At 36.1% G+C, this 27,312-nt stretch overlaps 4 protein-coding genes across 11 annotated transcripts; 3 read left to right on the top strand and 1 right to left on the bottom strand.

Annotated features, from left to right (window-relative positions):
- Positions 1-287: 287 nt before the first annotated feature.
- Positions 288-12,129, bottom strand: LOC111799960 (regulation of nuclear pre-mRNA domain-containing protein 1B-like). 2 transcript variants are annotated; one of them, XM_023683500.1, is made up of 9 exons: positions 11,788-12,129; positions 11,369-11,475; positions 10,408-10,655; positions 8,229-8,384; positions 8,001-8,157; positions 6,523-6,662; positions 6,373-6,408; positions 913-1,754; positions 288-761 (listed from the first exon to the last, which is right to left on the bottom strand). In XM_023683500.1, exons 2-8 carry the CDS (start codon positions 11,445-11,447, stop codon positions 921-923), a joined length of 1,650 nt encoding a protein of 549 aa, XP_023539268.1. In that variant the 5' UTR covers positions 11,448-11,475; positions 11,788-12,129; the 3' UTR covers positions 288-761; positions 913-920. The 2 variants fall into 2 exon arrangements, with proteins under 2 accessions (XP_023539268.1, XP_023539267.1); XM_023683499.1 differs by having other exon boundaries at positions 288-1,754.
- Positions 12,130-12,703: 574 nt separating this feature from the next.
- On the top strand, positions 12,704-15,624 carry LOC111799535 (membrane steroid-binding protein 2-like). Its single transcript, XM_023682890.1, has 2 exons — positions 12,704-13,173; positions 15,122-15,624. The coding sequence occupies exons 1-2, from the start codon at positions 12,833-12,835 to the stop codon at positions 15,399-15,401; spliced, it is 621 nt and encodes a 206-aa protein (XP_023538658.1). The 5' UTR covers positions 12,704-12,832; the 3' UTR covers positions 15,402-15,624.
- Positions 15,625-16,394: 770 nt separating this feature from the next.
- LOC111801200 (protein PLANT CADMIUM RESISTANCE 10-like) lies at positions 16,395-19,209 on the top strand. Of its 3 annotated transcripts, none has more exons than XM_023685210.1 (4): positions 16,395-16,620; positions 16,888-17,232; positions 17,827-18,053; positions 18,764-19,209. In XM_023685210.1, the coding sequence occupies exons 2-4, from the start codon at positions 17,058-17,060 to the stop codon at positions 18,932-18,934; spliced, it is 573 nt and encodes a 190-aa protein (XP_023540978.1). In that variant the 5' UTR covers positions 16,395-16,620; positions 16,888-17,057; the 3' UTR covers positions 18,935-19,209. The 3 variants fall into 3 exon arrangements, with proteins under 3 accessions (XP_023540978.1, XP_023540977.1, XP_023540976.1); XM_023685209.1 differs by having other exon boundaries at positions 17,005-17,232; XM_023685208.1 differs by having other exon boundaries at positions 16,395-17,232.
- A 1,170-nt stretch (positions 19,210-20,379) lies between these two features.
- LOC111800663 (probable vacuolar amino acid transporter YPQ1) lies at positions 20,380-27,202 on the top strand. Of its 5 annotated transcripts, none has more exons than XM_023684464.1 (14): positions 20,380-20,533; positions 21,091-21,359; positions 22,307-22,349; positions 22,710-22,736; positions 22,837-22,929; positions 23,591-23,766; positions 24,361-24,532; positions 24,616-24,738; positions 25,008-25,127; positions 25,409-25,429; positions 25,565-25,623; positions 25,779-25,869; positions 26,029-26,145; positions 26,834-27,202. In XM_023684464.1, exons 2-13 carry the CDS (start codon positions 21,124-21,126, stop codon positions 26,119-26,121), a joined length of 1,254 nt encoding a protein of 417 aa, XP_023540232.1. In that variant the 5' UTR covers positions 20,380-20,533; positions 21,091-21,123; the 3' UTR covers positions 26,122-26,145; positions 26,834-27,202. The 5 variants fall into 5 exon arrangements, with proteins under 5 accessions (XP_023540232.1, XP_023540230.1, XP_023540231.1 ...); XM_023684462.1 differs by lacking the exon at positions 20,380-20,533 and adding an exon at positions 20,542-20,822; XM_023684463.1 differs by lacking the exon at positions 20,380-20,533 and adding an exon at positions 20,542-20,816.
- Positions 27,203-27,312: the final 110 nt, after the last annotated feature.

Below are 27,312 nucleotides of genomic sequence, written 5' to 3' on the forward strand. Positions count from 1 at the left end.
CTATACATCATCAATAGAAGATTTTCAAACTTTGCTACGTTACATCAATACATATCAATGACCAAGTATAATAGTTTCAATTGCTTAGACTAACCTCAATTTATCATTGATTTTGACACGACGTGGTAATTGAAACCTAGAAAACTCTAGTCAACATGAATCTCCTACTATTTGACATGTAAGAAAAACAACAACAATTTTTAACATGAAAAAATTGATGACATGATGAACACAAATAAAATGGAGGGGGATCAAGTATGCAATGAGCTAAGAAGAGTAAGGAACAGTTTATTTTAAATAAAAATTCTCTACTGAATCAGAAAACAGAGCAACAGATTACAAGAACCATGGCAGTGCTGTATCTACTAGAAATTCTCAAGGCCTCACTAAGTTATATTACAGACCAGTATCATCCTGTTATGACTATCCAAAACAAGTCCATTTAGCCACTCTCTCTATCCATCCATGCAGATTTAGAGGCAACAGTGTCTTCAAACCTAAATCTAACGTTGTCAACTAAAATTCTGCTAGGAGGTACTCTACCCAACTTCCAATCTAATGGGAGAAAAGATTACCTGGCCATAGTAAAATTTCGAGGCAGCCGAGAATTCACCGAGGTTTCCAGTTTTCGACAGCATTACATTGGAAAAGCCTAAATCTAGCCACTTAATTCTTCCATCAGCATTGGACGAACCTCAGCTGCCTCAGCTGCAACATGCCCTTTTAACTCGTTGGCAGGAGATGGACATATACTAAAACTTCTACAGAACCAAAAAAAAGTTCTACTAATTTACATGATAATACATATTCTGAAATGAACTCTCAGATGGCAAGTAGAAATGTGAATGCCTAATTTAACCTGTTTAAAGCTATTAATCCTTTAATTGAACATTTGCCCCAAGTAAACTCTACCTGGGAACTTACTGCCTAGGGACAGGTGGTGGAGTCGACTGCTGACCTTGCCCGTAGAAACCTATACCTGGTGGCCTGTAAAATCCTGCTGAAGTTGGCTGCGACTGCTGAGGCTGCTGTGGCTGTTGCTGAGGTGGCTGAGACGTCGGCCTACTCAAACCCATCACAATATGGGGAGGTAAAGGAGGTGGAGGTGGTAGAGAATATGCTCCAAAGTTATAAGGTAATACCCCCATTATTCCACCAGACTGAGCATATTGATTCACTGGTGGAGCTGGCGGTGGTGGTGGAGCAAATGAAGCTTGACTCTGGTTCGCCTGGGATACAGGTTGTATATTTGCTGATTGTGCAAGTGCCACATTTGTCAATTGTTGTTGTTGCATAGGTGTAACGAATGACGCACCAATTCCATCTGAACTATCAGAAATCGGCATTGGCTTCTCAAGTTTCTGTCGTTTTTCAGGAGAGAATATGGATAATGAAGCAAACCCAGCTGATTTTAGGCCACCATTCATGGAAGCAGCTTCTTCTGCAACAAGAGATGAAAGAACAGAGGTAAGCATCTGTGCTGAAGATGTAGAAGCAGCCAACTTTGCAGCAACAGCAGCAGCAGCAGCTCTCTTGTTTTCCTCTTCACTGCTTTTAGGACCAGCAGAAGAAACCATAGCCTGGACAAGAGGGGACTGAGAAGAGATTGTGTTTGATTGAGCTGAAGGTAACTTAGCATCAGTCACATGGGTCATTTCTGTCAGTAGATCAATGTTCGTAGCAAGAGGACCAGGAACTGGACTCGCAATTCTCTTCCGAACGTTACTTGCTAGCTCAATTTGAGATCGAGCTATCTGCAGATTCATAACCAATAATTTCCAAGCAACATAAGCAAACTGAAATTAGAAAATAACAAACCCTCTAACTAATATTTTGCATTCCCCAACATATGAGATACAACTAATATGAGATGTCCGTCCATGTGAATGGCAGATAACAATAAACAAGTTGATAGTACATAACCAAGTGCTCTGTCGCTAGTACATAAACTTGGGAAAATGAACAGTGTACACAAACTTACTGCTCTCTCACTCTCAAAGAAGTCCGTTCCAATTTATAAAAGTACAAATGTTATATCTTTATCCACAATATTTGAGCCAATTTCTCATAACACCTTGAAAAAGAACCACCTTATCAATTCACATCCAAAAGGGACCAACTGAAGTTTAATCTATTAATGCATTTTCTAGTTGAGGAGAAAATTTGCTAATCAAAATACGATCTAAAAATTGCATTAGACATGACCCAGACCAAATTCTTGATGAAGGTTCGCGGTAAATAAAATTTACAGCACAATTCAGTTTCTACAGCCTAAAATAGCTTAGCAATGACTGAGAAAATTGATATAAAATGGTTCAGTGGTTATTGTGAGAAGAGAAACAAGAAGTAAAAATTCTCAAATAATTGAACTCCTAGTAGTTTGAACTGTAATATTGGTATTCAAACTCGTTCATATCACATGATAGAGTAAATAAGTTGTGAATATGACAGCTAGTGGATATGAAGCAACCCATAGCTTTTTTTTTTTTGGGCAAAAAACAGAAAGGTAGAAGTTTGAAGCTGGTCATTGAGAAAGATTTTAACTGTTAGGATGCTATTGTTAGTTTGCAAATATGATGATACATGCTGGACATTTTAATCAAAACAGAGGAAGTATATGAGAGATTTTCTGGTCTCAGAATCAATAGGAAGAAGTCGTCAATTAGTGGGATAAATATTGACAATGTCAAGTTGAATCAAGTTACTTCAAGGCTTCATTGCAAGATAGAATATTTGCCTTCTTTTATATCTTGGTCTCCCCATGGAGGTCATCCCAAAAATGCATCCTTATGGCATCCCGTTAAGGAAAGAATTTTGAAGAAGTTGGATACATGGAATGCTTCAAACTTTCGGGAGATGGTAGGCCAACACTTTGTAATTTAGTTCCCTCTAACTTGCCTTTATGCTACATGTCCCTTTTTCTTACTTCTTCAAGCGTTTGTTTGGAGGTGGAAAGGAAATCGCGGTCATGGATTGTTCTAGTAGAATGATGATAGAAGCAAGCTCCATAAAGCTTTGAGATAGGAAGAGCTTTCCTTCAGATACATCATCTTTTTTTCCGATGAAATCATTCTTTCCTCATCCACATGTATCTTGGCTCTTGACAGCCTTTTTGGCCTTGTTGACTCTTTTGAAAAGGCATGTGGATTGATTACAAATCATAAGAGATCGGAGATTTTTGGGTCAATACAGAATTTGAGGAGGTCGAATTAATAGCCGAGAAATTTGATTGCGGACAAGGATATTGGTCAAATGTCTATCTGCCTTCCATTGGGAGATAAACCTAGAACTTCTTCATTTTGTATCCCAATTGTTGAGAGAAGTTGAAAAAAGGATCCACTCATGGAATTACACACTTATCCAAAGGGCGTCGCCTTGCTCTTTTGTTAGCAACGCTCTTGAATCTTCCCACATACTTTTTGTCTCTCTTCAAGATCCCATGGAAGGTTCCATTGAATATTGAAAGTCCATATAGAGACAATGAAAGTTGTAAGCTGTGTTCGGGGGGGAGTTATTGTCTATCGTTGGCCTCTATGGTAGAATCAGTCGGGGGCCTGAGAGGCGGTNATCAGGGGCCATTTCCTTTGAAAAGGGAGCTCCTCTCAATCCAGATCACACTTAGCCAGATGGGAAAAAGTCACTAGATCTACCTCCCATGGAGGCCTCGGTTTGCAATGATTGGCAGAAAATAATATAGCTTTATTAGCCAAGTGAATTCGGACGTATTATCATGAAGAGGATGCTTTATGAAGACAGGTTATTGATGCTAGATATGGGACACACTCACATTCCACGAAATTATTTTTAGTGAGATGCCTAAGGAGCCCTGATATCACTTTCAACAACTACTTCTGTGTCCACACCTTTATCTTCGTCTCCTCCTCATCCCTTTCATTTTCCATGTTCTAAGAAGACTTGTCACCTCTTCTGCTATTTTCTTTTGAGCAACACTACCTTTTTTCGCCGAATTCCTTATTAATGGTTTGATACATAGCTATTCTTTTCCAAAGTTTGCACTACCTCTTTGCTAATTGTGAAGCCCTCTGAATATTGAAATTCCTACTCTTTTTTTTTTTTAATTGCCTTCGATTTTGGGGAGATCATTGCCATGGTCGACATGGTGTTCTCGTCCTTCCTCTCTTCCATTGAACTAGCACCTTCAATTGTCATGGCCATAATATCTAAGGATTCATCCGTTTGGAAATAACTTTGAAATCCTCCAGAACGAATATCTTCCATCACACTCTCTTGAATTCCAAAATTTTTGTTCATTGTTCTAATGCTAGGACTTCATAAAGAAATTTCGGAACCTAGGTCTCTCTCTTGCTCTTCGTTTGGAGCTTCTTCCCATTGGGAGGGGTCTTTGTGAGTACTCGTGGATTGGATATATCCTATTTCAAAACGCTTTAACTTGGGCTTCTCGCCAAATGTGATTCACGTTCTTTTCTTCGTGATTTAGATGGGCCATACATGTCTTCTGTTGAGACATCCTTTGGAATCTCTTTTCCTTTTCCTTGTTGGGTTTCATCCTCTTTACCCTTTTCCCTTTTCTTGTGGTCCATTGTATCCATTACCACATCCCCCATTTTGCAGGATAATTATGAATTGGAATTGTGGGCCGTATCTGATATCTTTATGGCGAGAGCATTTTGAACATTAACGCATGGGTAATTGTACCTTCGATCCTTCATTCATCCATCAGACTAAAATTAGGATCCTTTGGTCCTCCATGAAAAACGTGAGCAGTGGTTGGCGAGAAACTTCCATGAAGGTCGGCGACCCTATCCACAAGCATATTCTCCTCCTGGTATGTCCCCACACTGTCGATGAGGCTAATATTTGACTAGTATAAACCCCCAATACTTATCCTTGATCTTAATGCCCACATCAAAGCAATCCATGAGCAAGGAGTTACTTCATAACCTTCCAAGCCACCATGACAGCCACAAATTGCTGAATATCTTCAGGTTCAATGGAAATTGAAGAGGAATGTTATGAATTCTCACCCAACCACCATAATGGGATACTAACTTAACTCTACTATGTTTACAAACATCCCATCTCTCTAGCTTCAAAACAAACGGTCCAAAGCTCATCCATTAGGCACAAACGACCTTCTAAATCCTCATAATGGCATTTCAGGATGGCTTTATCCGTCTGAAAAATGTCTGAAAAATGAATGATGATAAGGTGCTCTTCAAGTCTTCCTTTCCTTTCGATCACCTTTAAATCCTCCTTCTTTGTCTTTTTCTCCCTCCCCGACCTTTCTGAGGGCGATTTTACAGCTTCTGCAAAATATTTCTCCTTTCTACACTTCCGTTTTATTTCCCTTTGTTGCTCCGCTTTCTTTCTGTTGAGAAAATCTATTATCATTTGTTAAAAGGTCTTCCATCCACTGTATTCTTCTCCCGCTGGCACCACAGATTGAATTTTCCCCTCAAGTTAACTACTTTCGTGGTTTCTTAATATCTCTCTTTTGTTTACAATTTTCTGAATCCAAATGAAGCCATTGTTACAATTGTTTTTCCGGAAGAATTTTGGGAGTTGAGAACAAGAAGCAAGTCTCCATGGAGTCTATTATTCAGACAAAAACGATTTCTTCAACTAACAACATGAACTTTTTCCTATAATGCGGTTCTGTGATCTTAACCACCCTTTCTTTGAAGATTTACACAAAAAGAGCTTATTCTACACCTTTATCGTACAACAAAGTGAGTTTTTGTTTGGGTTTTTCCTTTGCAAGACATGTTTGAATAGGGAAGCTTTTGTTTTTTTTTTCCTTGATGCTGTTTTTTTCAATTCCCCACCCTCTTAGGAGTTTGTATCTTTTGAACATTAGTCTCTTTTCATTTCTTCAATGGAATGTTTGGTTTCTCATTAAGAGAATATAATAAGATGTATAAAGAATAACAATATTAGTCAACCACTAGTGTCATCTTAATGATGTATAAAGGCAAAAAAACTTCGTTCTAAACAATCAAATATATCAAACTTAAAACAACGTCAAAATCAATCCCCCACAAAATTATACACTTCAAACAACATCATTCAGTCTTATTTTTCTCGAAAAATGTAATAGTCACGGTCAAAGTTTTATCGTGTTCACTTGTTCAAGGTGTCTGTCCACCTCCACCATGCTTAAATGTGCAAGAAATATAAAGGTCTGGCACTCTGATCTAAATGGTTCAAGGTATACTGAAGTTCATGTTTTGACATATCCAAATATCTTACCAAATTCTGAGGTTTCAAGGTATACAATACATCACATGTCAGACCCACCTTCAAAACTACTTTAAGCCAACAAGAGATCCCAAAACATAAACTCTTACTACAGATTTCAGAAAAGAAAATATAAGAAGCACTTTAACTTACCTGCAACTGATTGCGAACTAGTTCCAGCTTTGATTCCTGTAATTTTTCCACAAGGAAATCAACTTACAATGAAAGTATGTCAACTATATAGAGGAGGCTTGGAATCTTGAGAAATTATTTGAGGAAATAAAAAAGAGGAAGATAAATTACTTGGTCCTGAAGCGCTTCTACAAGTAAGGAAACCAAAGAAGACCTAGTTGCCTCAACACTTTCAAGTTGCCCAATACATTGTTGAACCACATTTTCCTGCTCTTGAAGGTCGTCCAGCAATGCTGATCTTGGTTGAGTTCCTAGTTTGGAAGGAAAGTACAAAGAAAAACTCTCTTACAATACTTCTCGAAGAAAGAGGTTTTACGACACAAACATAAAAATATAGCAAGGAGAATTCTATATATATACTGGACAAAATAAACCAAAGAATAGAATGACCATTGATCTACAAACTTTCAAAAGAAGGAAATTAAGGCATTTAAAACTAAAATATGTATTAAATAAAAATCGGGGTTCGGCATTTTATGGTAAGATGTCCCTTTGACTTGGCCAATGTTCCAAGATTGAAGATTTCAATCATTCTTTCTTAGCTTGCTCACTATGGCTACAAAGGTTGAATCTTAGCATTCCTTCCATGAAGATTCAACTACATGTTTGATAGAATAGCTGGTAAATGTATTTCTATCAAATTGTATTTCTACAGTCATGTCATGTCAAATTGTAAACCATTTCAAATTAAATTCTAAATATTGAATGTATCCATCAAATTAGATACTTGTTCATTGTATTAAACGTATTGATATTTTTAGTTTATCATAAAATCCATATATAACAAAATGTAAAGGTTTTATTTTGCAAGTATGGCCTCCTTATAATTCTTAGAGATTGAAAAGGTTGGAGTGACTTTGCCTCTGAATTTGGGTTTGCTTTTGGGAACAGTTCAGGTTTCTAGCTTGCTGTAGAGATTGCCAGTCTACGATTCTCGATATTCTTTTGTATACACCCTTTCGAGATAAATGTTGGTTCATTTGGAGGGTTAGTTTCTTGTTGTTTTTAGGGGTATTTAGCTTGAGAAGAATAATAAGATATTTAGGGAATTAGAGAGATTATTGATGGGGTTTAGTCCCTAGCTAGGTTTAATGTCCCTTCAGCTTCTATTACCGAAGAATCCCGGAACTGTCCACTAGATCTTATGTCCTCCCTAGCTAGGTTTAATGTCCCTTTCGTGCTGGTTCCTGTTTTTGGGCTATCTTTATGTATGTCTCAGTTTTCTCTTTTGTATTCTTTCATTGTTCATGATGAAAGTTCTATTTCTTAAAAAAAACTCCATATCTATTACTATCTTCCGGACCTATCATTTAGCATTAGAGTATTGCTTCTCAGTATACAGCGACAATAAGTAGGGGAGATAAGAACAACGACAGAAGAGCTTCAGAAGTTTCCGTCAACAGAAAAATGTTGCAGCTCTTTAAGGTAAATGACAGCTATTCCAAAAGTAACACGAGTTGGAATTCACACAAACAACACTAATTAGGAAAGAAACTCAAAACCACGCTGTCATGTACGCTAACTTAGCGTACATGTCAGCGTCACCTTAAACTAATTGCATGAGATGACTATAGTAGATGAGGTTATACCTTGAGCTATGGAAGCATTCAAGTCTTCCTCAATTTGGTTCAGATGATGAGTTGCAGAACTACAGTTGTTGAGAGCAGCATCTTCATTCAAATGTTCATCAAGTACAGATTGAAATGCAGTAAGAATCTTTTCCGGAACACCTCCAACAGCCAGTTTCTAGAGTTGAGCAATAAAGATTATAGAGGTCTGAACACAAGAAATCAAATGGAAAACTGCAATAGTCTTACAATTCTCACAGAATGGGCATCCCTCTTCACTATCTTTATAGGATTTGAACTCTTTCCATTGCTGTTGGGTAATGGAGGTGGATTTTTACCAAGCATTTCATCCTTAAGACTCTGACCCCGAGAACCAAAAACCTTTCTTTCTTCCCAAATATCGACCTTAACAAACAAACTCCCATGAAGGGAAACAAGTGAGAGTCCAAACTTACGAAATAACACTCGAGATACTGTCATAAGAAAGGGGGAGACGGGAACTGGTCAATCTTATTATTGCAATTTTAATTAACATTACAGAGCCATGCAAACAGTTGATAGCGGAAAGCAACATATAAAAAACAAAAATGTACGTGAGGATAATTTAGAATAAAATGTCAATCAATCGTAATCTGTAACCAAAAAACAAATTGTATAAACTTCCATACACTATCAAAGTATAACACGGTTTTTAATAAAACAGATTGAATTATTTAACATGAACATAAGCTTAACCAAAATTAATCTTAAGAATGACACCCTCTTGATTGTAATGCTCAATAGCCTCATTGACAATCAACACCTGGTCCAAATTTTGTCTCTCGGCTACAAAAGCTCCTTGGGAGTCTTAAATCGTGTAAGGGAAGACCCTTCACAATCTATTTGCTTATGTTGGAGGAATAATCTCATTTAAAGCAACCCACCTACGCAACTTGATTGGATCACAATTCAAACTTAAAATTTGACACTTGCCTTTATTAAGCTGCAAACCCAAGATAGCCTCCAAAAATGATAAATTGCCTCACCTCAAGCCTTACGTCTTAAACGATTTTAGAAACATTGATCACTCCAATTTTGCTCATGAGAAACCAACAAAATCAAGATGTCAGTGACCAAAATGAAGAGGAATGGAGTGGGGATCACCTTGCTTAAGATTTGTAGGGGCTTGAACCTCAGTCAGGTTAACTATTGATAAGGATAGAGAAATTCGCCATCCTAATATATCTTCAAATCCACAACCTCCATTTAAACATGAAGCCTTCCTTCTAGAGATCTTTAACTAAGAAATCTCAAATTCACATGAACATAAGCGTAACCAAAATCAATCTTAAGAATGACACCCTCTTGATTGTGATCCTCAATAGCCTCACTGACAATCAACACCTGATCCAAATTGTCTCGCTGCTACAAAAGCTCCTTGGGAGTCTAAAATCGTGTTAGGGAAGACCTTTCTCAATCCATTTGCTAATGTTGGAACAATAATCTCATTTAAACTTATAACAAATCCTATTGGCCTAAGAGTCCTTTAACCCTACACTCCTTTGTCTTTTCAGTACAAGGAAAACATAGGCCTCATAAGTAGAAACATCGATGACACCCGCTTGTAAAACTTAAAAGACCTTCCAAGCATACTCCTACACACTCCCAACTCTCTTGAAATAAAACCCATCGTGAATCCATCCAAACTAAGGAATTTATTTCAGTTAGACTCAAACACCACTTTCTTTTATATCAATCTATATGGGTGTACCCATTAAATAGTAAGCTTTTTGGGTGACAAATTTTAGATCTCAGTTTCCTTTCTTCTCTCATTAATAGCTTTATTTGCAATAAGATCAAATCAAGGATTTATCTACCCCTCACAAACAGGTCCTATATTCCTTTATTTATATAAAAAAATAATAATAATTATGCTTATAACTATTTTAAACAAAAATTATTTTATAAAGAAACCTACATTCACGTCTAGGAATGGGGGGACAAAAGGGGAAAGAAAAAGTACCACATATTATGCTTCAAACTCAAGTTTTAACCCACATATCAGGAATTTACTAGATTATTCCTAACTAATATACAAGCTTTAGGAATTAGCACCAATTGACCACCCTCAGTACTCATGAAACCAATCAAAAGACTGCTATAAGTAGAATTGAGAGTTCTGTTACCAATGTGACTAATAAAGCAGTTCACTCTTTGAGAAGCCTAAATATAAATGTTTATGATACAAATTTGTCAGGCCGAAATGAAGGAATCCATCCTCCCTTTTTCTGTTTTCCGTCTACACCTTTTCTTCATTTCTTTTTTCACAAATGCAAAATGTTTTACATTTGAGCAACATGTTCTAGAGTCAACTAAGATGCTTCCACAAATAAAAACATAAGAACATTTATTGCCATCATATTTATACACGAGAATAAAGAGGACATACAAGTCTGGCTACCGCCTTCTTTCCACTTTCATCCCCATGATCATAAACATTCTTGAGAGAAACAGGAAGAACTTTCCAGAATTCGTTCACAAATTCACTTCCCTTGCGCCTGCTGTTTTGCAAAATGTCATTTGCCAAATAAAGAAACGAAACACGCTGCTCTTTCTGAGATGAGTTGAATAATTTATCCCATGTTTCAACAATCTGCTTGGCCTTTTTCCGGTGGGAAATGCACCATCTTGATAAAGCTAATTCAATATCAAAGAAAAACACATTTATTACAGTTGCACCCACCATCAGAAATTTTTTGAGGATATATTTGAGCACAAAATATTCTTCCATGAGTCAACAGTATAAGAACCGTTCTTTAATCAGTATGTACCAACACAAAAAAATTACAAAGACTTCAAAAGGGGCTCAATCTAAACACAAGAACTAACACATCCCAAACGTCTTCGAATCTAGTGAATTTATTGCCAGAAAAATGAAAAGAACAAAGGCAATAATTACTCAATCCAAAGTTCCCAGACAAGAGTAATGAAAATGTTCAACCATAAGGAGCATAGGTAATCAAGGTTAATAATGAAGTCATGCCAAGATCGAAGAAATCTCAACCACAAAATCATGAGGCTATCCACAAAATTAAATTCAATTAATTCTTTTACAATTTAAAATACATATAGAGAAGGATCCTAACTTCAAAGTTTTAAGAGATAATCGCCACCATACCCAGTTCTTTACATACATAATTAGTAAATGACAAAAGGCATTACTTTGTTTTTCTTCTTCTTCTTTTTTTTTTTTTTTTTTTTTGNACACCAAAAAAAAAAAATTAAAATCAATATATAAAAGGGAGAAATATCTGAACAAAAACTGTAAACGCCGGTGTGTAATAGAACGGGCAATGCAATATTTTCAGGCCACAAAAATAAATGAAAAGATAATGATTAGAGAAGCATACACTCGATGCTCTGCTGAGAATTGTTGAGTTTGGATAACTTCTCAGACAACACCTGTGCTTCAAAACCCTCGTTGTTCATCCCGTGACGAGAATATTATTACATTACCCTGCAGCAAAGTTCCAAGAAAAACTAGCAGTTCATCGAAGCTATGTAAGCTCTGAAAATAGTGAGCACACGAATTGTAACCAAGAACAAAACTTCAAAAAAGCTACCTTCAACATTATTTCCTAATATAACTAGGCATAACTATCATTCTCAGCACGAAAAACAATTTACGCGAAGCCCAGTTCGAGAACTTATGGAAAAACAACATTAGGGTTCCACACCCAATCAGTAATTCCTCGCCGCTAACGAAAAGGGTGGATCTAGATTTCCATAAAAGCAAAAGAAAAAAAAAAACATTTGAAATTTCGAATACCTGGCGTATATTGATTCAAGAACTCCACTCTTGATGATAGCCTTTCCCGATAGAACCTCGGGGAGATGAATTACAGGAAAGAAGAAAAAAGGTTGCTGATTGGCGATGATTTTTCCTGGTATTTGTGTTCCCTTGGCAATAGGGATTAGGATGAAGAGAGAATAAAGAAATTGAAACCGAGAAGGAGTGGGAAAAGTTGTGGGTTTTTCGAAGTGGACAGAGGATTCCCTAATTCACCAGCAAATGATGGTCCAGAAGAAGGGTGATAAGTGGAGGAAGATGAAAAAACTGGTTTGCAGAGAGTTCGTCAAAATATCGAGAAAAAATGTTGACCAAGAATGGAAAATAAAAATCTCTAATAAAACTTTTCTTTTTTTCTTTTCTAATTCTCTAAATTATTTTATTTTCCTTTCAAAATGTTAATTTTTTAAGTTAAATTACCCATCCAAATCAAATTTTTAAATGACATAAATTAAAATTTTAAAATCAAAATTATATTTAATAAAAATTTAAAATTATAAAAAAAATCATTTTAGCCCATAATAGTTTAATTTATTATAGGGTGATTTAAATCTTAATAATTTTACTAATCCATATATGAAAATGTTATTAAATTCATATCAAATTTAAAAACATATAAACTATATTGTTACATATTAAAATTCATGCACTAAAGTCATGTCTTATATGAACGGATGGTAGTTTTACCCCCAAATTCGTAATTTCAAAGACAGTCCATATAAATTTAATTTAAAATTGATAAAAAGCAATAAAAATTTAAAATGGGTTTACTTCATTAAAAATATAATTATACGTAAAAATCTTATTCTCATTTGATACAAAATTGATAATATCTAATAAATGGGTGATTTTTAATAATTATTATAAACAAATAAATTAAAAGGAAAAAAAAAAATTGTCAACCATGGAGGGAGTAGGTAAAGGATTCATGGTTGGTGAAGTTGGGACTTTTATCTTCAAATCCAGTCCACCGGAATCTATTGCGTCGGGGAGAAAATCGCAGTCGCAGAGCTAGAGCGAAGATATGGAGATCTTCTGGAGAGCGATGGAACAGATCAATTGGTACACCGGATTATCGCCCACCGCCTTCTTCACCATACTTGCCTCAATGATCTTCGTGTTTCAAATGGTTTCCTCCATGTTCGTTTCTCCAGAAGAGTTCAATAAACCCCCAACTGTTCCTGTTTCTTCGTCTAACTCGGCCAATTCGAATTTGTTTGTTGACGATTCGGTCGCCGACGCCTCGCAATCAGTCCAAGTAGGGCGATTGACGGAGCAGCAGTTGAGGGCTTACGATGGCTCCGATCCGAATAAGCCACTTCTTATGGCTATAAAGGGTCAAATCTACGATGTATCTTCCGGCAGGTACTTTTTTCTTTTTCTTTTCCTTCATCATTCGTGGAGCGAATTCCGTTTGGTCTCTATTTAGAAATTTGCTCATAACTTGCATAGTTGCCTACTTTCATGAGTTGAAGCATTGAGTATGAAAATTCTTCTTATTCTTCGCTCTAGATGAAGAACTACTTCTGTTTATCTCATGACTGGAGTTCAAGAATTGCAGAATTTTAAAGAAAACTGACCGACCGGTGATATTTATTGAGGATATACATTTGAGTTTCGTGAGCACACTTCCCGTTGTAATCCCATTTACACTACTTGTCAATTGTCATATTGTCTGTTTTACGTCAAAGTTCCACTGATCAGCTCGAACTGTTAAGATCTTTGGCCAAGATTTTCAAGGAGAATATTTGCTCACAAAATGTGTTGGCGAGAGGATTGTCAGGCCTTCCATTCGGTTTCCTTGTGTGAGAAAAAGGGTGGTCGGTGTTGGATGAAAGTCCCACATCGGCTAATTTAGGGAATGATCATGGGTTTATAATCAAATAATACTCTCTCCATTGACGTGAGGCCTTCTGGGGAAGCCCAAAGCAAAGCCATGAGAGCTTACACTCAAAGTGAACAATATCTTACCATAGTGGAGTGTGTGCTCATCTAACAGTCGGGAGTAAAAGAATGACAGTTGGGCTGTGTGGAACTGGGGACTGAAGTTGCAGAAGGGAAGGGGAAGTTTTTTTTCCTCTCTCTGTGAAATTTTTGTAAGTCAACCAGTCTGTTGGGGAATATTAAACTCATGGTCGAGTTTAGGAAGCTTTAGGGTTGGAAAGCCTCTCCATATTTATGTAATACATGGCTGGATTTGTGATATCTCACATAAGTTGAAGAGGGGAACGATACATTCCTCATAAGTGTGTGGAAACTTCTTCCTAGTGGACGCGTTTTAAAACCTTGAGGGAAAACCTAGAAGGAAAAGCTCAAAGAGGACAATATTTACTAGCGTGGGCTTGGGCTGTTACAAATGGTATCAGAGCCAGACATCGGGCGGTGTGTCAGTGAGGATGTTGGGCTACCAAAGGGGTGGATTGTGAGATCCCACGTCGGTTGGAGAGGGAAACGAAGCATTTCTTATAAGGTGAGGAAACCTATCCCTAGTGGATGCGTTTTAAAATCTTAAGGGGAAGTCCATAAGGGAAAGCGGACAATATCTGCTAGCGGTGAGCTTGGGTTGTTATAGGACTGCTCAGATAAATGAACTATAAAGGATTTAGCATACAAAAAGAGTTTCCTAAGCTTGAGTTTATGTAAACTGAGTCTAATGACCAAAATAGGGTATGGAATTCGTAAATTCGTTGCTTGAAATAAGCAAACAGGCAGACCAAGTACAGACTTCTTAACTTTGTAGATTTTGTTTTGGGACAGGGTAAACGCAGTGATGTAAGGGAAAGGTAGTTGTTAATAGAGACTAGAAGGGACATGCTGCCGTTTGATGGTTCTATTTTGGCCCATGTTTCAAATACGAATATTATTGGAATTAAGACATTGGCAGTATAGAAACTATTAAGTTCTCTTCCAAACTACTACTGATATTGTAGGACAAGCACAGAACTTTGGATTTCTCAAAGTTCATACGTTCCTTGAGAAATTAGAACTTTTGGCTTGTGTTAATTTATAAATTCTGAAAATAGAATTCATTACGTACATGTCTTACCTCGTTGAGTTATTACAATTACAATTGTATTGCACTTCAGCCATCATTTTTACACGACCACTTGACCCATCCAATTGACTATCATATTGCACCCACCTAAAGTTGTATGAATCAAGTGTTATGTTTGCATTTCATCAACTGTTCTTAAGGATAGGGACTTGACAAACCTAATTCTGGACAAAATTGAAACTTCTTAAGAGTTCAAAGACTAAATTGAAAGATGTGTAATTGCGTAGGATAACACTGTGTTTTTGGTTGGCTTTTCAGGACGTTTTATGGTCCTGGTTCGCCTTACTCCATGTTCGTCGGGAAGGATGCTAGCAGAGCCTTGGCTCTCTTGTCTTTTAAACCTGAAGACATTAATGGTAATCTCGAAGGCCTGAATGAAGAAGAGCTTGTAATCTTGCAGGATTGGGAATACAAGTTCATGGAAAAGTATGTGAAGGTTGGGGAGCTCGTTTCAGAGGAGGCATTGAATGAGCCTTCTGAAAATGGACACCAAAGTACCGATACCAATCGAGAAGAAGAACCCAACAAAGATCAATAAGAAGGCGTTTATTGCTTTCACCTTTCATCAGGCTGATCACTGAAAGTTCTTGACTTGAATGTGCCTGTCCTTTGCCCTTCAATCGGATTGATCACATTGAAGTTAGATATCCTGCTACATCTTGGCTAGATTTTTGGTTTTGTATATTACTTCACACGAAATTTTTTACTACATATTCTTACCTACCGTTTGATATGTGATATATTATTTTATTTTATAGGTCTCACAACATTTAAAAAATGTTGGGTCATCTGCCATCACAAACAATGATCGAAAGTTTACCTTACAAAATTTTACAAAATTTTCCATTTTGACATTATGATTCAATTTTACAAAACTTTCTAATCTATCACTATTCTCATAGTTTCGTTACTCTTAAATGTTTTTATCATGTGTCAAACATATTAAAATTTCATTTGAAAATGAAAATAGTAGCACGTGTGAATTTACAAACATACATGAAATAGTCTCATTTGTTAGGCTATAATTACCTTTTAAAAGATAGTGAGTTTATGTAGCTTAGTATTTTGTTTTGTCTTCAATGTCCATCCATACTGGAAGGTTAGTTGCCGACCCTCTAGTACTTCAACATAATACCACGAGAATATCATAAACACTACCTCAACATAATACCACGTGAATATCATAAATACGAGGGGAGCAACTACATACCTAAATTTATTGTAATACGTATGTGGGTCAGTGATATACTCTTTACTGATCTAAACATATAAAGATGAGAAAGAGTAATTACATGCCTAAATTAATAATATGAAGATGAGGAAGAGTAATTATATACCTAAATTAATAATAATACGAAGATGAGGAGGAGTAATTACATGCCTAAATTAATAATAATATAAGACACGTTATAATGCATATTAGATGTTTGTTTATTTTTGGTTTTACGTGGAATTTTGTAACTTAACAATACTTCAAGAACAAATGTCAAAGTAATTATTTTATATATTAGAAAGAGTGGGAAGCGTTTTGTTAAAAAGAAATAGAAAAAGTAGAAAGCGAAACCCACCTCCATTTCTCTCTCCAGCGCGCTTCAATTTAGCTACGAATACAAGGATTAGAAGTTGCCGGCTCCTAAGAACATCCCAAGATCTCCCCCGATCGCATCCACATTCCTTCCGATTCATTCCCGCCGTGCCCTCCCGGTGAAGAAGACAATCAAACACGACATCCATCCATCTCCTGCTTTGATCCACAGGTTCATACTCGTTTGGGTTCTTCGCTGCTATTCTATTTTTACTCTTTACACATACCGAACAAACATCTTCGATTTAGGAACTCCAAAACCTAATGGTGTTTCTTAATGTTACTTAATGTTATCTTACTATGAAGTTTTTGTGGCGTTTTTGGGCGTTTCTCATTCCAATGCTCGTTTTTCATGTTGAGCCCTTGAATCATTTTAGCTCCATTTTTCTTTCCGTATATGGTTTACATCCTGGTTTTAATTGAGGATTCATCGGATCAGATGAAGTGTGCAAAAGGAATTAGTAGATCGAAGTGTAAAAATCATGTGTAAGTGAGGGGAGGGTAAAATGTAGGTTTTATGAATTGCATTTTTGATGATTCTTAATGAAGCTTACAGGTTGGATTCGTTTGAAAGAGATTGGGAGGGATTTTGTTGTGCATCAGAGCTAGATGGATGGCGGAATAAGTTATGTCCCTCCTGCATATGTTCCTCTAGGGCAGTCCGATCCAGAAGCGGAGATTATTTCCAGAGATGAGGGCAGCCATTCCCCACCTAATGAACTTAAGGATGGATTGTCACAATGGTCGTCTGGAATATGTGCGTGCTGCGATGATATGCAGAGCTGTACGCTACTTTCTGCCTTCTGACCTTGATTTATGCGAAGGAAAAGTTATGAAGGTGCATCTTGAGTATAGAAAGGAAATGTATCATTACTTTGCATGTGTTCTTATATCAAATTGATAAATATTTGAATTGTAGGCCAATGGCTGTTTCGATTAGGGAACCCATCATATCCTGTTGTGAAAGCTTGCTCTGCCATTTATTTGTTGAGTTCTCTAAGATCCAAGGAAGCGCTGAATTTTTCACTATGATTAGGTTTATTATAGGAAACCTGATCAGCCCTAAATGATGGGCATAGAGCGTGAAGAACTTTGATTAGTTCTCTAACATGTTCATGTTGTAGTATCAATTAGAGTCCCTAGTTTCAATCATCGAAGTGTGTATAAAGATTCGTGTGTATAAAGATTCGGACACTTGATCTTGTGCACCTTTAGTTTGTTAGATACCAAACAGAAATTAGATAATATGATGATTTTAAACGAATCTCTTTTTATATTTTTGGTGGTGGTTGAATATTACTATCAAGTCTAAGAGCATTGCATTTAAAATGATCTCGCATGTTAAATGGGAAGCTCATTGCAACTTTTCTTGGCGCAGGTTTTGTTGGCCTTTTTTGTCCATGCTTTCTGTTTGGGAAGAATGCTGAACTTTTGGGTTCTCGAACAATGTTTGGGTCATGCGCAACTCATTTCATTTTGTGGGCACTTACGAATACAGTCTGCTGCTTGTTGACTGATGGACTTTTCTTGAATCTACCTGGATGCGTTCTTGCATGTTATGCTTGTGGCTACCGCAAGGCCCTACGGTCTAAGTACAATTTGCCGGTATTATATCGTACTCTTATTACTTTTTCATTGTTCATTGTCTTGCAAGCATGAATTATTTACAGATTATATATGGCACATGGCATTTATAAACGATGTTATGCATTAATCTTTTCTCCTGATGACCAAGAGAATTCAAAGTTTTAAGTGGCTTTTTTCTTTACATTTGTCTCGACACAAGACTGGGAGTTAGTTCTAATGTAACGACCCGACTTTTCGTACACATAGCGATCAGAGCCGTTATAAATGGTATCAAAGCCAAACATCAAGTAGTGTGCTAGCGAGGATGCTGGATCCCCAAGGGGGTGGATTGTGAGATCCCACATTGGTTGGAGAGGGGAACGAAGCATTCCTTGTAAGGGTGTGGAAACCTCTCTCTAACAAATGCATTCTAAAATCTTGAGGAGAAGTCCTTGAAGGGAAAGCCCAGAGGACAATATCTTCCCGCCGTGGGTTTGGGTGGTTACAAAAGCATTCCTTTTAAGGTGTGAAAACCTCTCTCTAAGAAAGACCTTTTAAATCCTCGAGGGGAAGCCCTTGAAGGGAAAGCCCAAAGAGGACCTATGGGTGGGTTTGGATTGTTACATCTCATGCCCTTATCCTCCATATAATATAGCCCAGCTCACTACAAGTTCTCTAGTCAATGAATTGAGTTGCGGATTGCTATGCTTCCATGAGCCACACCTAATAATCTCTGAAATGTGATGCAGGAAGCACCTTGTGGAGACTTTGTGACCCACTTTTTCTGCCATTTCTGCGCAATCTGTCAAGAATACCGAGAGATTCGTGAAAGAGCTAGAGGATCCGGTCCCCATGATTTGAGTCTGGCTGTTGTCACCCCGCCAACAACTCAAACAATGGATTCTAACCCAGAAAAATAGTTCCTTAATTGCTGGAGCTACCGAGAAATGCCGGTAACTTGTTATAGATTTGCCCGCTTAGCACCGAGAGTTCTTTCTTTCCCTCTTTTGTTCTTACTGGATTGTTCAGAGTTTCTTCTTTCCCTCTTTTTTTATTATGAGATTTCCCCCCCTTCTTTCGTCTATTTAACATTGTAGTAGTATTAGAAATTCAGTCCTACTAGTGATTGATAAAATTATGTTTTAAACATGAGTTATAATGATTGGTAAATTGATATTAAATATACTGTTTGTTTGATGTTGGTCTTTAAGATTCATAATTTATTATAGTTGATGTATTATTACGAAAGAGGGCTAAAACCTAAAGCAAAGTAATTCCTATTTTCAAGTTTTCTTTAATGTACCGTTAAGGTAGAATTTGTTGCTTGTGGATTGTAAATCTGTTGCTTTCGCCAATAGTAGATTCAATTTATATATATATATATATATATATATATATTTAAAATGCATATATGATCATTGTTAGTATTTATATTATTTCAAAAGTATATAGAAATTAGATCTAGTTCTTTGCCAAGGTGGTCTGTTGTCTTTTTCTCCTGCACACACGTTGTTAACATGTGTTTTTATTGCTGAAAGTTGTTCAAGTTTTCATCGACAACTTTTTTATAATAATTCTAAACTGATTTAAATTTTAAACTTTAATACAAATGGAAATGTCTGGTAGTAGGTACGCATGTGTTTTGCTTCGGAATTCATATAATATAGCCATATACACATACCATTCTATGTAGTTTCCTAAATATACATCTTTTTTTAAATTTTTTTAATAATCTTCCATATTAAAAAAAATATCTCCAATAAATCTATACATTTCTTTTCTTCTAGATACATGTTTAAGACCTTCCTTCCATAACTCTTTTATAATTCAATGACATGCTTTATTATTCAAGCGCGTTGTAGATATTCTATTTTGATAGCGACGATATTGATCCATTGTTCACAGTATATTCATATATAACATCTACCCATCACAATATATTTTATGAGGCTGGTCCTTCAATGACATAGGTCACATTTGTTCAAAAGACGGAACATAAAGAGAATAAGCAATACTTAGGGAGTTCCAATTTCGTCTCCTTTGTGTCATTTCTTGTATTCCATGCCTACAATATTTTCACATAATTATTTAATATTTTATGAACTGGAGTTGTACATTTTTTAAAACAACTTTATTTAAATATTATTTTAAATAGATCAAAAGATCCTTATAATACAATAAATATGAATCGAGACAAGTGTTCCAATGGCGCCATATTTAGGAGCGTTTACTGTGAAATCAAATTTCTCCGTATTGTCTCTGTCACGAACGGGCATGCCCAACATTGTGTGTTTGTGTGTGTATATATATGTGATATATGAAATGCCGGATGAACGCACCAACCACTTGTCATTGCAGAGCTTTGCATTTTGGAGAGAGAGTGACTTTTTTGGGATTCGTCTAATAATAGTATTGATTAGGAAGTTTTCGTCACGAGAAGCTCCACGGGAAATCAAGTATCTGTGTTTATTTTGAACTCCTGAGTTCGTTCGCTTTCTACTCCTCATCTTTCTTCCTCGGTTAGCGCTTTTCTTTTTCATCGTCCTGTTTCGATGTCTTTTTCTTTTTTCTTTCTTTCTTCTTGGCATTGAAGAAAGGGAAAGAACCATGTTTTGCCACGATTGTGGTTTACTTTGGCGTATATCTTTTGTTTCGTTTGGAGTCTGAAGACGTTGAATGAGTTCAGGATTATATATATGTGTGTGTTTGAATGTGTTTCCATCTGCTTTTTGTTTTCGTTCATCTTTGCCCGTTTTTCTGATCTCATCGCATGAAGGCGGGGAAGGTTTTAATCTTAGAAAAGTTGCGGTAGTTCATATTTTTGGCGCCACTCTGTTTCTTTGGATGATTTTCTGTTTTGGATTTCTTTTTATATGAAGTAGACAGGAAAACGAGTGGGGAAATCTTAGCAATAAAAACTCAGAAATCTCTTAGCAAATCAGCGCTTGTGAATATTTAGAATGATTAAAAAAAAAAAAAAAAAACCGAGTTTCTCTGTGTATTTCTTCATTTTTCCTCCTCCAGTTATTGTAATGATTATATTCTCTCACTCTCTCGCTAACTCTGTTCTACTCAGATTGAAGATTGAAGTCATACTGGTTGGAAGCAAATGGGGCTATTTCAAAGCTCAAATCCCATTTGCCCCAACAACCACCACTGTTCGGAATGGGTAAAGAAGAATATGAAATACTGCTTCTGCAGTACGAAAGATGGAGTTTCTCTCACTCTGGGATTGATTAGTGTTATTAGTTGGGGTATAGCGGAGATACCCCAAATCATTACAAATTGCAGGGAAAAATCTTCCGAGGGCCTGTCTTTGGCTTTCTTGCTAACATGGATACTGGGGTATTTCCCTTCTTTTTTCCTTGGCTTGCTTTCTTTGGGATTTTAACATTTTAGAAATCTAACTTTATTCAAATGAATTGATAGTATTTCTGAGGACTTCCAGTTTGAATAACAAAAGTTATCTTAGGGCATTTTTCAGTGAAATCTTGTTTGATTTTGGCGTGGTTGGCGTTACCAACTACTAGTTATATTTGTTGTACTCTAACGATTTATAACACTGTATTTTGTTATTCTTGCTACCTTTGATGGTGTTGAAAATCATTTGTTACACTTCTTTCTTCTTTTTTTGATTACTGGAGTGTCATGGACTCTGCTCCTTGTATTATGCTTGTGGCCCATCTCTACTAGTTTTGGGGAGACTTTGCACACTCTAGGCCAACTTCAGGAGACAAGGAGTATGTAAGTTATTAAATTTTCTAATTTGGAGTTTGAACCCAAAACTTTGGACTTTCGCTCATGTTCATGGCACCCTAACCACCCTTAAGCCAATAGAATCCTCTTCTGCTCTGCACCCAGAAAGGAGTGGTGGGGTATAGAAAGGGTTCTTTGACCTTGCTAATCGATATTTTATCTCCCTGCAGGATTATGGTTAAGAATTTGGTAGAACTCTTTCTATAGTTTATTTATTCACATTATTTAGTTATGTGAATGCATCCGTACGTTTTTTTTAATTTTTTTTTATTGCTTCGATTGTGGTACAAATATTAGCAAGATCTTTGAGGTATGGATTCATAAATATAAGCCAGTAAATGGTCAATCACCATGATATGTGCTTTAAATAGTTTTCTCTTGGATTGATTGAGTATTACATATCTACACGTCTCATTTATTTTTACATTCAAAGCTGCCAAGATACAGGAAAGAGTTCAGTCATCTTTACAATAATAATTCATTCGTAACTATTTTCCAGTGGAATTTTAGATTATTTGCAATTTTTTTTTTTGCAGAGATCTTTTCAATGTCTTTGGCTGCGTACTCGAACCAGCAACAGTAAGTGCTCTAAAATCTAAACAATTTAATGCCTTTCTTTTCATTTGCATATTCCAACAAGATAAATCCACAATGATTATATCTGTAATTGTTTATCTAAGCAAATAAAGCCCCATCCAAATAACGACATTTCTCATGGTTATCAAGTCATAGTCGTATCGCTTTGCATGTTTGCATAACTCAATGAAATCGTGTCACTTGAGCTTATACAAGTTTTACTATCTATCTGAAGCTGTGAATAAGGATCAATTCATGATGGCTTTTTCATGTTTTTCTTTAAATAAAATTTTTGAGAGATTTATCTTGTCAAGATCCTACATGTTTACTTTTTTTTTTAACCTTCTCTGGTTGTTTATGCAGCTTCCAACTCAATATTACATGGCATTGGTATGGTTTTAAGGTTTTGAAATAATTTTTTTTAAACTCTCTGTCCAAATATTTTTTTTCTTTTGATATTGGTGGAAATCACTATCATGCTGGTGTACAGTTGTATACGATCACAACACTGATTCTGACTACACAGACCATATACTATGGGTACATATATCCTCGAATGAAAGATCATCGAAGACAGTGCAAGGTTTTACATTCTCTTTTCCTATTTATCACTTGTTGCTTATCTATGCTCTACATATACACTTAAATTTGTATGTATAGATACATATATGTTATTATACTACATATACATATTCACTTACCCACATATATATGGGCTGGAAATAATTTCCAGTTAATGCTGGTGTATTTTTCCTTTTCAATTAAAACTGTAGTTTCTTTTGAGAACGCTAGTTTCTGTCACCTCAAATGGTCCGAATCATCTCAAATAGAAAGTGTGGCTCCACACCCTTAACTTCCAAAAGAAGGGTAAAGATATGCTTGCTTAAACCTCCCTCTAGGATGTTTTAGCATCTACACAACTTTTTTTTTTTTTTTAATTTGTCTTTGTATTTCAATCACATAGCCCATGTATTGACACTGAAATGTTATGATATTTTAATCCATTTCTTTCGGTTCTCATTTGGGCTTTAATGCTCTAAATAATCATAAAACATTATTAAGCAAGGTAAGATGTCAGTATAGATGAGGCTCTTCCTGCAAAGATTTGTTATATTTGTTTGCCATACTGCTATTTGTGAATCTACTGAATGCCTTAGGTTCTTTTTTGTATATGTTTGCCATATTGTTATTTGTGAATCTACTACATGCCTTAGTTTCTTATTCATAGTGATGCCAATGCACAGATTGATACATGTGATAAAGGCCAACAAAGCTATGGCGGTGTTAATGTTAAGCAAGTCAACAATGACGATGACATGAACAAGTTCAACACTTTTGGAAGAGAGAATGGTTCCACTAGTCCTATTCCTCTTCCTCTGCCTCGACGAAATAGTTCCCTTGGAAGAGAGCTATACTACACGTAAATATTTTCTCCTTTGACTGTCCAGCTTCCTGCTTTAGACCTGTATCGCATAAAAATCACAATAATCCAATTTTGTCTTTAGATAATTTTAGCCTGCAATCTGGAAGTTATAACTTTAGTAACCTTCAAAATTAGCAATTTAGAAATGTAATATCATAACTTAGTCTAATTCTATTCCCACTAAACAAGGGACTACGTAATCACTTCCCTTGAATATAATTTGGAATTCAAAGAAGTGTTTTATTTAATTTGTAATCTACTTAATATATCGATTTTATAAGGTCAAACTACCTTTGATTTATTAAGTTCTCATCCGTAAGAAGTAGAAGAGAACTTGGGGTGCTAAGTTTTCAAATAAAATTGATACTTCATGCATTGCTTCTCAAATTTGTATAAATTGCCTTGCTAGTGGGTAGACATTGACCATCTCTTCATACAATGCTGGTTTGCCTATAAACATTGGGCAATTATCAATTCTTTTGTCTTTCACTAGGGATTTCTAGCCTTACTCCTTTTGTATATCTTTTATTCTTCATTATGTGGTATGTTTCCCTGGTCATTATGTTCTCTCGTTTATTTGTAAATACTTAGGTCAGCAAGATCTCTATCGAGGAGTCATACTCCCACAACAGGGTCTTTTTTAACACAAAAAATGACTCCTCCTTATATTCAGAACCCCTTGCAAGAGCCGCTGCTTGATGGAAATGAACCATCACCACCACCATCTTCAACACCTCCCAATGTCAAGAATATGCTGTCTGTGGTAAGGTTTAATATATAATTCTTGGTACCAATTGTCCGTAATTTATACTTACAGGTAATAATAGTTTGAACTTCCATCACCAGGTCTTCATGTTGACTTTCTTTGGCACACTCAGTCTCCATCAATTTGCAGAAAACAGATTTCGTAGTGTCTCAGATAATCCGAATAAAGGATTTGTCATACCAGTAGGTAGAAAGCTTTTACAGGTAGGCCAACATGAACTTAGTTTTACATGTATGTTAATTGGAAGTTTGCATAAAAACTGCTAAGAAACCTAGTAATTCATACTCCAGAAGCTTGTCTTCATGTTTCTTTTTTGTATATCGTTCTACTATGAGGCAGCTGCACGTATGATGTGCATTTCATATTTTACCTTTTTGCATCATTTGGCTTGAAAGTTGACTTGAAGGCGATTTTCAATATTTGATATTTGAGTGGAGGCATAATAAATCATTGAGTGCTATTGAAATTCCAGGTTGCTGGCGAGCTGTTGCAAAATAATGGCAGTGAAGGAAGCAGTGGAATTGGAACTTACCTTGGTTGGGCAATGGCAGTTATATATATGGGTGGGCGACTTCCTCAAATTTGCTTGAATGTAAGATCTTCTTTACCAAGCATGAATTGATCCATTGTTAGAAAAATTTGCGCTAAAATTCTCATACATAGTCTGGTCCATAGCGACAATTGGCTTACATGAAACCAAGTCGATGCAGGGCTCTGTTTCCACCAGAAAATTAGGAAATTGTATATATGCAACCTTTTTGGTGTAAGATTTGATTAGCATGCATGTGGTTTTCTTTGAGAGTCCAAATAATAGAAATTGAATCTGTGTGGTTATAAGGTAATTGACTCTTGGTTGTTTGTTAACTTTTGCAGATAAGAAGAGGACATGTTGAGGTAAAGATAATTGTTGTGAAATTAGCTTAGCGTGGACTTGTAGTTTGTAACTTTGGTTCATCCTTTACAATTTTTAATGAGTTACATGCTGTTATTTGTAGTTGGATTCACTAATATTTTTCAATTATTGTGCAGGGTCTTAGTCCTTTAATGTTCATTTTTGCTTTAATTGGAAATTCCACTTATGTAGCGAGGTGAATATGGTCTATTCTTTATTCAAAGTTCCTTTAAGAATCATTTAGTTCGTGAACTTCAATCGTAATTCCTTGTTGCCCATTTTCTTCATTTTGAAGGTATTGGAATCAATTCATAATAGTTTCTTCGTTTTATTTATCTTGTTTTTTTATAGTATACTTGTGAGCAGTACAAGCTGGTGGAAGATCAAACCAAATCTTCCATGGCTAGTAGATGCATTTGGATGTGTTCTTCTCGACACATTTGTATCCTCATTATCAATATATGACACATGCTTGAAGATATAATCTATTGTAGATTTTTCTTTTAGCGTTTCTTAAACATGTAGGACCTTGTTAATGCTCTACTTTTATTACTCTTCAGTGGTTTGACTCTGCAGAAACTAGAAACCTTAACTTCTTCAGATACTAATACAATTTATCTATTTTCACTACCGGGTACATCGCGTTGAAGATAATAGCCTCGCGCTTCCAAATGAAGCTTGGAATCGCCCATGACAAGGAAATGATGTGATTGCTAAGGTCTCACTTTCTTTCTGCTCACCTCGTTTTTGTTTACATCTGTACATCGTGTTAAAATATCATCACTAGTCCAATAGGGTCAAACTCAATAATTATATGAGCCCATTGTATATTCATTTTAGTAAAATGATTTAGGTAGGTTAGAAATAAAGATACCTTTAATATTTTAGGAATAGATTGTCTAGTCTCTACTATAAATACCCTTTCACCCTACCTAGGTTTTCATTCCAAGAAATACAAAGCACTCCCACAGAGTGCGGTGATTCTTACCATGTGTGTTGTAGTCTCTTCTTGATTGGTATTAATAAACAGTGTGAGTGTTCTCCACATAGAGTTGTGTTCAACACATTGTACTTATTTGGTGCTGTGAGTGTTCTCCACATAGAGTTGTGTTCAACACATTGTACTTATTTGTACTTATTTGGTGCTGTCACTAACAATATGTAGAAAAAAAGTGGGAACATAAATATAAAAACAAGAACCGGATTAATTTAAGGTGTCTTCATGTGTAACGAAGTGGAAATTTTGCATCCAACTGGTTGTATTCTTCAACGAATGGTTGAGACCAGGAATTGAAAATGAAAGATATATTCTTCTTCGACTTAGTAGCTTTTACTGTTCTCTTAACCATTTTTGAACTATGATTTAGAATTATTATGGATAATTGTCGTTGATTGTTACATTGTAGGTAATTCGTCTCGGCCCCGTTGAAGCTGAAATGCACGCATAAACTTTCATAGCTCCTCCGTGCAATCTACGCAAGCTTACTCGGCCACATTAAGAGGCAGTTTTGCTGGCTCTCAGCTTGAAACACACGGATGCATATTGGTTTCTCATTTTTTCTTTTAAAGTTTTGAGGATTTGATGTTTGATTTCTCCAAGTTTATGTCTCCCCCCAAATTAGCATCACAAATCTGGACTATGCTCATTACTTTAACTGGAGTTTATGGTTGGGACGGTTCCAATTTTCTATATTCAAGATTGATTGAACTACTCCTGGGAAGTTGCCTAGATTTTTCCATCCCAATCTAAATTTGACATATACTTAGAGAGCGAACTTTCACATTTTTACTATTATCTTAACTATGAACTTTCACATTTTTACTATTATCTTAACTATCATCTTGTTCATGAGTATAACTCGTTGGGACATGGACTCTCAAACTA

The sequence above is a fragment of the Cucurbita pepo genome, chromosome LG08 (genome assembly GCF_002806865.2).
Source record: "Cucurbita pepo subsp. pepo cultivar mu-cu-16 chromosome LG08, ASM280686v2, whole genome shotgun sequence".
In the NCBI taxonomy this organism is placed as follows: Eukaryota; Viridiplantae; Streptophyta; class Magnoliopsida; order Cucurbitales; family Cucurbitaceae; genus Cucurbita; species Cucurbita pepo.